The sequence below is a fragment of the Typopeltis vanoorti genome, chromosome 11 (assembly GCF_054136105.1).
Source record: "Typopeltis vanoorti isolate ZY-2024b chromosome 11, IOZ_Tvanoo_1.0, whole genome shotgun sequence".
NCBI lineage: Eukaryota > Metazoa > Arthropoda > Arachnida > Uropygi > Thelyphonidae > Typopeltis > Typopeltis vanoorti.
Window position 1 is genome coordinate 76,232,481 of NC_143559.1, and position 13,613 is coordinate 76,246,093.

At 33.6% G+C, this 13,613-nt stretch overlaps 1 protein-coding gene across 1 annotated transcript in view; it reads left to right on the top strand.

The window, feature by feature from the left end:
- LOC150101760 (serine/threonine-protein phosphatase alpha-2 isoform) overlaps nt 1-13,613 on the top strand; it is a 118,907-nt gene that overhangs the window by 43,284 nt on the left and 62,010 nt on the right. Inside the window, exons 3-4 of the mRNA XM_090400961.1 lie at nt 1,746-1,976; nt 12,346-12,450. Of these exons, the coding sequence (XP_090257087.1) occupies nt 1,746-1,976; nt 12,346-12,450 (336 nt within the window). The remainder of the gene's footprint in view (nt 1-1,745; nt 1,977-12,345; nt 12,451-13,613) is intronic.

Below are 13,613 nucleotides of genomic sequence, written 5' to 3' on the forward strand. Positions count from 1 at the left end.
AATTTGATGATGATGATGAAAAAATAAATAAAATTACATCAATGAGAAATATATAATGGCTTTACTGTTCTCTTCAAATAATTATTCATAAAAACCAGTAGGAAAATATTTTAAATGGTCATAAGACAGTACATTTTTGTATGATATTATTCTTTATTACTGAGGTCTTAATGTTTTTGCCCTATGTATTGTATACAGTTTATTATTTGTATGATATAATTTTATTTATATCATTTTGAACAATTTTTTTCCACTAAAAATGATAAAATAGAAACCAGAGTTGAAATGACTCAACACATTTTGGATAAGATCTAAAGTTTCGGTAAAATTCATCCAACCAGAGCAGAGTTGACTTCAAGGTTTAATGGAGTGAAAATAGAACAGAGTGAAAGAGTTAATCTTGTGTGTAATGGGTCCAATTAAAAAAAAAATAGAACATCAAGAAAAATTATCCCCTTCACAATTGGAAGAATGATGGTATGTTGCACCCTTTCATTGGAAAAGGCCTAAGTTCATTTCTTTTCATGACAAGCGGAATCATTTATATGTTTTTTTCAATTGAAGATGAGTTACCTGATCTCATATGGAGGTAGCAGAGTTTTTCTCCCAGAAACTCAGATTTTTCATCCCATATATACAGACAAATGAGTCATGAGAACTCATGCAAGTTACAGACAAAAAAAATACTAGTGGTGGTGGTGGGCAGTAGATAATGTTGTTCATAGATAATGGTAGTGGTGGCATTCTGTGTCGCTGGTGGATTAAGTAGTAGAGACGGAGAGTTATAGAACTGAGTCTTTGGATTCCTTGGGGGTGCCAAGTAATAATAATAATATTTCAGAAACATGTAGAAAATTGTTCATTTGGTTATTTAAGCAGATTTTCTTTTGTGAAAATATGTACCATGAAAATTAATGTAAAAAAATAAAAGTCCATAGTGCATCATGCATAGACAGTACTTCATGAAAATTATTCTTGTCTTGTCTTTTGCAGTAGTTGTTAGAAGTTATTTTAAATCTACTGCTAAGTTAATTAGGGGGCTATGTACATCACTAACAGTTTGTCACTGTTTCTTCTCAATGGAATATTCTGTACCTCACTATCCTTAATTAAGAATTAACCGAACATTGCCAAGCTACTTTGGATTTTTTTAGTCATGTGGTACAAACAATTTTTATACAATTCATAGGACATGTGACATGAATGTTTGTTAAGATCTTTTGGTAGTACATGAAATTTATTAACCATCTTTTCTTACTTCTCAGCAGTAGTTAAAAAACATATAGTTATATATAAATTGATCGATGAACTCATATCAATGGATAATGAGTTTCATGTATGATGCAATCTTTCTGCTTTTTTTTTTTTTAGCTCTCTTCTCTTCTATCAGCTGTCAAGGGGTGAAATCTTATGTGGTCAAGTTTTGCCACCAACACTGACTCCAGTCCCTCTGGACATGCATGCATACATGTTTATTAATATCTTTAGGTGGTACATGATATTTATTGACCAGCATGAGCACCTATAGTTTCTAGAACATATTTCAATGATCTGAATTTCTTGATTGAGATCTCAAAATTATAAAAAAAAATTATAGCTTCTTATTTAGTGTCACTTAAATTAATTAGTGTTGGCAATTTCTAGTTGAATAACATTTGGTTCTACTGAATTAATGTATCTTCTTTTGTTAGTGTTAATGTTATGTTCTTGCAAAAATGCATTACTTCTGTATTGTTAATTTCCAGGAGATATCCATGGGCAGTACCATGATCTGCTAAGGCTATTTGAATATGGAGGTTTCCCACCTGAAAGTAATTATTTGTTTCTTGGTGATTATGTAGATAGAGGAAAACAGTCCTTAGAAACAATTTGCCTACTTCTTGCTTACAAGATAAAATATCCAGAAAATTTCTTTCTTTTACGAGGGAATCATGAGTGTGCCAGCATTAACAGAATATATGGATTTTATGATGAATGTAAGTAAAGCTATTTTCACACATGCATGCGTTTTTTTCTTTATATATATATATAAATAATCTTTTTTTCTTATGCATATGTATATTTTTTTCACATATATGTGTTTTTTATTTATGTGTGTGTGTGTATGTGTGTGTATATATATATATATATATATATATATATATATATATATATATATATATATATACACACACACACACACACACACACACACACACACACACACACCCTCTCTCTCTCTCTCTCTACACACACACACACACACACAAAGGTCACATAGCCCATAACACAGCTATGCAGTATGTGGGTAAGTGGTTAAGGAGAAAGAAAGATTATTAACATGTTTCTTGGTAAGCTGGAGTGGTATTAATTTGGAATAACAGTATGGGGGGGAAGGCTTTACAAAGAACAGAAGTAGATGAGATGTTTGCATTCTCAAATGATCTCACAGAAATTATCCATATGCCCACCAGACAATCCCAACCACTTCCCAAAAACACTTTGGACCTCTTCCTCACAAGTGACCTAAGTATGCTGTGAATGTTTTCTGCCTTCTATATAGCTAGCTCAGACCACAATTTAGTGCATATCTCTTAGCCTATGGAGCAACACATCTACAAACACTCACATCCATGCATTGTATGACATTACCAGAAAGCCAAATGGAACAATCTTTGCAACTTCTACTTCTCATTCCCTTATTCAGATTACTGTTTCCTGTCACCCGTACCAAACCTATATGCAAAAAGAATCACCGAAATAATACTCATCAGCATGGAAACATTTATTCCCACTCCATCCTAAATTCTTGTCCCCTATCTAAGCCTTGGTTCTCCTACTGGTGTGCCAAGGCTGTACAAAAGAAGAATCAGGTATTCCACGACTATCTTGCATTCCAAAACTCAATCTTCTTATACAGCCTGCACCAAAGCCTGGAATAGCTGCAAGAAAATTATCACCACATTGAAAACTGATTTTGAGAGAGCAAAAAGCAGGGAATTTGCATCCTGCCTAGATGGCAGCCATGCCTTCTGAGCTCTACCCAAAGCTATTGAACATAATTTCTGCCCAACACTACTCCCACCACTATTACACCCAGATGGCACTATTGCATCATCGCCCACAGAAAAAGCCAACCTCTTGGCTTTTTACTTCTCCAACTCTTGCATAGCTGATCATGGTAAATATCCCCCAACCATTCCAAACCCCCAACTCTCAGAGATACTAAAAATTTTGCTCAAACTAGATACCAAAATAATCTCCTGGCCCTGATGGCATCTCTCTCTCTCTCTCTCCAATTATTCTAAAGGTCTGTGCCCCAGAACTGATTCCCACTTTATGCCACCCTATTTATACTTCTTATTTCACCGGTATCTATTCTTCAGTCTGGAAACTAGCCCATATACAACCTATTCCTAAAAAGGGTGATAAATTCTTCTTCAAACTGCCATTCAATTTGTCACCTCGGTGACAATGGAAAGTAATGGAAAGAACCATTAATGGCCAACTCCTACACTATCTTGAAGACTCTCATGGATTCCGTAACTGTCGATCTAATAACCTACGTCACCCATCTCTAGACAAAGACCTTGGAAAGATTTGGCCAATCTCAAGTGGTTGCTCTTGTTATATCTCCAAGGCTTTTGACTGAGTTTGGCACAAAGGCCTATTAGGAAAACTCTCATCATTCAGTTAACTCCTAACTTCTGCAATGGATAGCCAGCTTTCTGCCCAGATGCTCACTTTGAGTGATGGTGGATGGCTCCTTATCTTCTAGCTATACAACTAATGTTGGGGGTCCCACAAGATTGGATGATTCCACTCTGATCGATGAAATACCTTTATGAACTGATCAATGAATACCTCAACAATGTCTTCTGCATTCTGCCACTTTCATCCATTAACATCATCTTACCATGATCATTATTCCTTCTACTTGCCATATATCTAAAAAAAAACAGTCTAGGGTTTTTCTTCACCTTATTTGCCAATTTTTGCACATACTGCACTTTTGCTTTCCTTACCGAGTTACTCTCCTGGCCTGTTCTTTGTACTCTTCATGTAACTAATTATTACCATTATTCATCTTGTACTTCCTCCAAAGTATCTTCTTTTTCCAGATTTCATCTAAGCTCAACATTCATTCATCTACCTTATTCAGTCTTTTGGCCTTCAGAATACTTTCACACATTGATGCTGTTGTGTATTTTTTTGCGAGTTCCCATGCAGCATTTATTTCCTTACTACTCAATTCCTCGTTCCATGTTATCTCCTAAGCTTGTCATAATCACCAGCCTTATAATTCCACATATATCCTTTCCTCACAAAAATATGGAAATTTGTATGTTATCTGGGTAGGAGAGTGGGTGTGTTTGACATTTGGAAGAGATAAAGGATGCTAGTTTCCTAATAGGCATGAAGGTTGTGGAGTGTAATTGTGTACAATTCCATTCTCCCCCAGTAGTTCCCATATATACATTTTGAGATGTTATTATAGTCTGTAGTTTTTTGGGAAATTTGAGGAGGAATATATATAATGGTTTTGATTTTAAGTGGATTATAACCATTGGAAAGACAAGTTTTCTTAGGAAGATAAGTTCTTTGTTAAATAGTTGTATTGGAACAAATAGAGCTTACTCTTTGGTAAACTTAAAAATTAGGACTGATGTGAGGTGTGGTGGGAAAAGTTTATTTGTTAATGTGAATGGATTTTTGGTAAACTAGTTTAATTAGGATGATCCCATTTTTAGTTCTTGAACAACAGAGTTCTTTTTTGAAAGTGTTACTTACATCCACAGTTTAAGTTTTCTCTTGATAGTACTTGTCTTGTTTTCTCATACATATGATTTAGTTTGTCTAAATTAAAATTTGGTTTTAATTTTGTACCAGTTGCTTCCACAGTGTTAATAAGGAAAGCTTGTGTATAAGGAAGGATGGCTTTCAACAGCTTTGTGTGTGTTTGTGTGTTGTTAGATGGCTGACCACCACCAAATATTTAACTATTTGGTTATTTTTCATTATCCCATTTATTAAATCCAGAACTGTGGTCTCTTCTAAAATATAGTTTTTCCAAAAAGGAGTTGACAGGTGGTGATATGCGAGTGTGGGGTGGGGGACATAAAAAAAATTCAAAGATTTCTTCATATAAACGAACAAAAAAAAATACTGTACTAAAAGATTTGAATGTCAGTTATTACATTCAGTGAAAATACCATTAAATTTCTGAATAAAGTTTTTTAAATTATGCAGTCATACCCAGGATTATCCTCCAGCTCAACTTTATGGTTTACATTGAAAGGACATTTTGCAAAATTGTAAATAAGACAAGACTAAACATTGCAGGTGCACTCTGTTTTGCAAAAGCCAGCAAACAATCTCTTGGCTATAGAATTCAAAACCCATAAAAAGTCTTGGGGAAAAATAATTAGTCAAAGTGGATCCTGCAGTAACTTTGAACTTAATAGAATAATCAGAAAAAACAACAATATTAAAAGATATACAATGTACAAATAATGGACAGATATCTTATATTTGGCTAAAGAAAATTGTATGCCATTTACTAAACAATATAACATCCTGATTTAGAAGAAATTCCAAGTCTTTATTATTATTATTATTTTGACACCTCCAGAGAGTTCAGACTCATCGAGGGAGGGCACCTCTGCTCTACAGCTTTCTCTCTCTCTCCACCACTCAATCCACCAACTGACCGCAAGTACACCACCGCCATCTACTGCTGACCACCACCATATTTTCATAGACAATCACAAACACCCATGCTCATGGCGGGATTCAAACCCGCAGCCTTTTGGCTTGAGAGCGGATACGCTAACCACTCGGCCAGCCTGGCTGCTTTATGCATCTATGGACTATTAAAAAAAATCATAAGTTGAGAACACCACTCAGATTAATAATAGATAGCTGAGACAATCTGATATATGGACAAACAAAACATTTTTTTATTGAAATTATTAACATAAGAAATTAGGACACACTGCACATCCAAAACGCAGCATGCTTCACATAACATATCAAGCACATACACTAACATTATCTCTATTTAAAAATGAAGTCTCACTGGATATAATTTATTTCAGCATATAATGTTCTTTAGATATTTACATTACACAATAAATTATACAAACAGAGGGCACTGCTGTAGGTTCTCTGCTTTTCCTTAACCATTCGATTTCTTTATGGAAGATTTGAGCAGAATATATTGCTCAGCACTGCTAAAATCACCCTTCTGGTTGTATTATGTTGATCCAGTGGTCCAAGCTAAAATTTTTAATGCATGTAAATAATCAAAATCATAGAACCACAATTGCTCATTTCAGGATAAGAAATTTTTAGTTGAAACTCATATTTACCATTTACAGAACTTTACTCACACTATCAAATGCATGCACTATCTTTCTCCCACCTCCCAGTAATATGCAGTTCTTAAAATCCTTACTGTAAGAGTGGGGTCCATCTGTTACAGTGAAAAGCTACTAATTTACTTTACTGAAAAAAAAAAAAAGGAGGGGGGGGCAGTATTTATTTTATTTGGGTTAAACCTACTGGAAAGTTTGACTGTTATAAAATTTCCTCTCCCAAAAAATCTTCCCCTAAACACAAATCATCTTGATACCATACATACATAGAGGGACTCAAAAAGAGGGGAAGGATAAAAATCTTACAGAATTATGCAACCATGATTATATCTATTAAGAAACTAGTATCGTTTATTTGCAAAGCCCATACCTTCTCCACTACCTAAGGAGTTGCAAAATTCCATGCATATGCAACCTTACATTACAGAAGAGAACAGTAATACCAAAAATGAAATTTTTAATGCATGCAACAAATCAATTCTAGTAGACTATGCCATAAAAACTCTTCATAAGATAAAATAGCAAAAACTTGCCTTACACAGAAATAGATTCAAGTATATAAGAGGCTGTTTATTGAATCAGCTATAGCATCTTACTTGAGCAAATATGATTGCCAGAAGCATCCGGAAATCTTGTGGGGGGGGGAGGAGGAACTACTGCTTCACCTCAGCAGCATCTGTCTGTCTAACCAACAGTTGAGGTCCACAAGTAGAAAGGAACACTCAGAGAATGGACTGATTAGAATATTATATTTAAACCTAATTTCTTACAGTCCTATCACTGTTGTCTTTCATTAAATCAACATAACGTCTAAACCAACACTTAAATGTCAAGTGCGATGCTGTCATGGGTTTTCTCTTAGCTATTTCTACTCTGGGTACTCAGGGAACCAAAGTCCTCAGGCAACCATACTCACATGCATTTGGCTTGTTGATTTGAGTGTTATTTTGCTTCATGACCGAATAAGCACGCACATCTTTTGGCAACTTTAAACATACAACAGACAAATTGGTTTGCCCTTCAGTCACTTTCTCCTCTTTATTAAAAAACTACACGCACGTGCACACACTAGTAGATCATGCATGAAGAATCACTCTCACCTACTAATATGGTATCTAGAGTTTATAGTCTTAAAACAATAACATCAGGGCCAAAGTTATTCCAGTGATATAGCACTTTCTGCTGAATTCAGTTAGCTTCTTTATACTTTTTATTTTAACTAGTGGCCACAACTCATATGAAATTGATAAAATACTACACTTTTCTCTTTTTCTTCCCTTTTCCTATACTTAACACACACAAGATCAGCAAAACTGTTCCTATTCTTATATGTAAAGTATTTTTGCATTGAGAATCAAGATGTTACATAAAATATGATTGTCAGTATTAAAAGAAAGGATAATAAATTTCAGTATTGCTTTATAATAAATAGCAAAATAGGGTTTGATTTGCTTCAGAATTTACTGAGAGCTTAGGAGAATGCAACCCTCATGAGAATGATTATAAGGGGTTGCTTTGGTATTGTACTACATAAACAAATGCAAACCTGCCTAAGAGCCTATGTATTTGTCTTTTATTAGTGTGTTTTGATTAAGGTTTCACTTAATCAAAACACAAATTATGCAAAAATGCAACTTTCTGACATGGGCTTCCTGAGATTTGAGAAGAGTGTTTTCTACTTGGTATCTGATAATAATCACCATTCAAAACATATTAGACCAGAGATAACTTATCAAAAAGTGTTACTAAAAGATAAATAAGTTCTTAGGCAGAGTATATATAGTCTTCAGTTGATAATACTAAAGCATCATGATTCTTCTAAGCTTTGTCAGTTTTGAAACTGAAATTTCAAAAGCAAGCATTATTTTGTCATTTGGCTATAAAACTTTGAATTTTATGTGGCTAGAAAGTTATTTTTACAACACTGGATATTTTATCTTTATTTTAAATAGCATTTTGATGCCTTCTAGGCTTCATTACTTATAATAGTTATCAATTTTAAACCACATGTTAAACTAGTATTCCTTATCTATTCACTCTAAGGACAGACTCAATCTTTTTTAGCTCCTAAGAAACATATAAAGAGCCATGTTTTGTTTGAAAGGTTGTGCCTGCAAGTTGCCCTATTTTGGGGCAGACAGGAAAACCTAATATCTGCATTGAAGAACATAGAAAATCCATATGCTATCATTGTGACTAATCAGGTCTATCAGAGAATGCTTGTGAAATCCTTTCACACAAGAATAGATGGAAGAAATCGGCAATCACTCATAGCAGCGTTTACAAATCTGAAAGCTATTTTTGGAGTCATTAGCAACAATAAACACTTCCACTAATCTTAATGAAGAATGATCAGCATTAATTTAGCCAAATTTAGAAAACTATTTTTAAGAACATTGTGTAGGCTTCTGTGGAGAAAGGACATATTAGAATCACTATTTTCTGATATTAAACCACTCACAAAGAAGTCGAAAAGAAATTATGTTTTAATTCATCCAGTTTCATGAAAAAACATTTTCATTTCATCAGGAAATAGTCTGAATAAATTAAAAAACAACAATCAAAGTAATAAAAGTTAACATTTCTAGTTAAGAATATTTGAAAATGTTTAAACAATGGAAAGTGTGCATTAGCTGTTCTACTGGCTGGCTGCATACTGCTGCTAATACAAGTTTGTCAAGATGGATTAAGGAACCCTAGATTCGATGTAAAATCATCCCTTGTTTTTTGTTACACTGTAGAGGGATACCTCATCATTTCAGCTGATTCGTGTATTGAGGCTTAAGTGTTGGAGGTTTATTGGAATATTTACAGCACTCATCATGCAAATCAAGGATTTAGGCCTAGCATGGCCTTAGAAATCATCGTTGAATCATTTAAGAGGACATCCTGGTTTTCTTTTTCCTAATGGCTTGTACTTTAAGGCTTGTTTTGGTAATCTTTCTGTTTTCATTCTTTGAACGTGTTCCATCCATTTATGTTTATATTTTTTAATTTTTTCTATTACTGGTTCTTGGTTTAATTCTTGCATAATTTCTTCGTTTCTTTTGTGATCAAATAGGGTATACTTGACAGTTTTTCTCATAAACTTCATTTCTGCTGTTATTAATCTTTATTTGTCTTTTTGTTTTATTGTCCAGATTTCGCTTCCATACATTAAGACTGGTAGGGCTAATGCATTGTATACTTTTAGTCTGGTTTGTTTTTGAACTAGGTTTGGTTTAAATATAGAGTTAATTACACCTGTTACTTTTAAATATTTTGCAATTTTTACGTTTATATCTTTTTTCATTTTCATATGTAATCATACATCTTAGGTAGTTAAATGAATTCACCTGTTCTAAGATCTTATCTATTACTATTTTAGTTCTTGCTGGATCTTGTCCGTTAAAGGCCATAGTTTTTGATTTTTCTGTTGATATTATCATACCATAATCTTTGGATATCTCATTTAGATCTAAAATAGCTTTCTGTAAGTTATCTTCAGAATTTGTAATTATTATTTGGTCGTCGGCAAAGAGGAGAGTATTTAAGTTTACTGAGGGAGAAAGTTTAATTCCTTGATGTAAATTTTTATTTCATTTAAGTAGATATTAAAAAGAGTTGCTGAGAGGGGACATCCCTGTCAGATCCCTTGGTTTATCTCTCTCATATATGATAGCTCGTGATTTAATCTTATTTGTATTTGATTATTTTCATATATACTTGTGATAGCTTTTAGGATATTATTTGGTATTTGTCTTTCTTTTAATATGTTAAATAATGTGTTTCTTTTAACTTTGTCAAATGCTTTTTCAAGCACTAGTAAAGGATCAAAAACTAATTTTAATGCTTCCAATATTTCGTCTCAGTCACTGAGACATCTTCAGGGATTATAAAGAACTCTTGTAACACATACTCAAATACCACACAATACTAAGTGAAATGCATGGGTGAATCTAAAGTCTTATCTAGGTGGTGTGTCCTCTATGGGCATTTGTAGGTGGTCTAGGATGTAAAACGGGACCTCTGATAATTAATGTTTCCAAATCAGAAGTCCCATTTTACATCCTAGGCCATCTACAAATGCCCATAGAGGACACACCCCTAGATAAGATTTTAGATTCACCCACGTGTTTCACTTAGTATTGTGTTGTTTTTGAGTGTGTGTTACAAGATGTATTTGTAATCTCTGAAGATGTCTCAGTGACTGATATGAAATATTGGAAGCATTAAAATTAGTTTTTAATCCTGTCCTAGTGCTGTAAATATTCCATTAAATCTCCAACATGATTTCAGCTGATTCTTTGAATGCTCTTGAGTAAGAGTGTAATTAATGTCAAGCATTTCAGTTTCTTGCCATTCTTCTAGATGTATTTTTTTTCATAAATGTTCCAAGAATAAAAATCATACAAATACTTCAAGAAATTTTTCACCACTTACTGTGGATCTTTTTAAACATTGCATTAATAGCACTTTTTTCAAATTTGAAGATTTTTTTTTTCAACAGAAAGAAGGATTAGCTATAGGCTCTCCCTTCCCCCCCCCCTCTTATGTTAGCTGACTTATTAATGAAGTGGTTTGAAAGAAAAAAAAGCCCTCCATTATCAAGGGGACACAACCAAAAATTTAGCAAAGATACGTCAATGATATTTTTATCATCTGGTCTGGTTCCTGTTACCCAGTTAGAAGATTTTTGTTACCTTCCTGAACAGTATTCATCCTTGAATCAAATTCACAGTTGAATTAGAAAGAAATAATTTTTACTGTTTTTTGGATACATTAGTTGAGATATCAGAGCAAAACACACTCCACTTCTCAGTGTACAGGAAACCAACTAACACAGGACACTATCTACATGCAACTTTTCATCACAACCCAGCACAAAAAATAGGCATGATTCATTTCTTATGTGAGAGAGCACTTACAAAATTTCCATGAATATAGTAAAAGAAACCAAGAGCTACAGTATCTTAATTCTGTATCTTAATTAACAGAACATTAAAAAAATTATATTTCAACCTCCAAAACAAACAGAAGAACAAATAAACCAAGAATATAAAGAAGTAGTGATTCTCTCATATATACAATCATTCAGATAAAATAGCAAGATTGCTTTGCCAAAAGAATCTAAAAGTCACTCTCTTCCCAATCAATAAAATCTCCAATTATCTGAAACCTCCTAAACCACAACATCTGTCACTTAAACAGATGTCTACAAAATCAGTTGCAGTTGTGGTCTGCTCTACATAGGACTGACAGGCAGATCTGGTGAGATATGCTGATCGGAACACATCAAAGATGTTGAGAATGAAAGAAAGCAGAAATCAGGGCTGGCAGCACATACAACAGATACTAAACATCTAGTAGAATGGCAACAAACTGAATGCTCCACATTGATTACCACTTTTACTCAAGAGCATTCAAAGAATCAGCTGATATTATGAACTATCCTCTACAGAGTAACAAAAAAACAATGGATGATTTTAACAAATCTAGTCTTCCTTAATCCATCACGACACACTCACTTGTATCTACTAGCAGTATACAGCATAACAGCGAATACATACATTTCATTGTTTAAACATTTTTAAACAACTGTTAACTGCTATTACTTTGTTTTTAGTTTTTTAATTTATTCATGCTATTTCCTGATGAAGTCAAAGTTTTTTTCACAAAACTATTCAAATTAAACATAATTTTTGATTTCTTTGTGAGTGGTTTAATACTGGAAAATAGTGATTCTAATAATTTTAAGACAACTTCGGTCCAGCAGTCTAAAGCTGCTTCTTTCTTTAGCATTCAGAGGATGTTTGCTAGGACCAAAATTTTTCATTCCAGTTTGATAGTTTCAACTATATACTTGGTGGTGCCCTATATTTCTGATAAGTGTTTTGTTTCTCTGAAAATGCTGTTTTGAATTTATTGAAATATCAGTGAACTCATAGTTTATAGCATAAATTGTAGCAAAAGTCTTTTTACACATCTGACCACAGATGTTTTTACCCAGGCAAGAAGCGTTATAACATCAAGCTTTGGAAGACATTTACTGACTGTTTTAATTGCCTTCCTGTTGCAGCTATTGTTGATGAAAAAATATTCTGTTGTCATGGAGGTTAGTACTAGTTATTATTTATGGTTGGTTTGAAAAATTTTATAATCAGAAAATATGGAATTTATTAATTTTTTAAATTAAAACATGGAAATATATTGAATAATTTTTATTGTGTAGCTTTCAATCAAGAACAAAAAAAAAAATCTATCCTTTAAAAAATCTGATTGTGATTCTGCGCCATTCTGAACAAGCAGGAAAGCTACCAAGCAGAAAAATGCCTACTAAATTTAGCCTTTCAGAAAATTACACTAAAAAATGCCTATCTGCAAGTGGAGGGAGTTAACACACACACACACACTCTTCATGCATGTATATACCTTTAAATTATTTTTGGTCCTAGACCTGCAGATTTTTTCATAGGAATTTGTGCAGAATAAGAAATCTGTTGAAAGTTTTTCACTTGGTTATACTATAAATTAAGGATGCTAAGAAATTATATTCTTGGTTTCATCCATTTGTCCAAGCGTAAGCAAACAAAAGTTTGAGCGTGAAGTCACTTCACGACTGGGCTACTTGTATATAGAGGCTAATAACTTCACATCAGTTGCCTTAGTATCCCATAATGCGATGCAAATATGCAATTATCCCTTATATGCAATGCACAGACCGGTTTTGCCTTTACTGAGGTGAAAAAGTAAAGGGGGTGCTCATCATAGGCCTAGAGTATAGGAGTGAAAGAGAACCTGGTAGTATTAGGAGAAAGAAAAGACAAATAGATGAATAGTATGACAGATAGAGAAAAGGCCTCGTCTCTTTTATATCATCATATAGCCAAAGGCTGTCAGGATTCCTTTTTCACCAATCTCGTGTAGATGAACAACCAAAAGACCAATTGAAATTAAAGTGCAAATAGATGACTGATACCCAGGGTGGTTAGCCTTCTCTGAATGCCTGAGATTGCTCTTCAGTCATTCCTGCAATTGACCCTAAGACCACACTGAATTAAGAGGATGAAACCATTTAAAAAAAACCTCTCATAGCAAGAATAGACAGAATTTTATCTCCCCCTGTGAATACTGCATAATGTTGGTGGCTACACCACTTAGCCAAAAATTTGATGTCTCCTAGAATGCTTCTTTCTAAATACAAAAATCATCTGACTGAACAATAAAATTTCCATAATACAATATTAAAAAGCATTTGGATGTTATATTGCTGGTTTT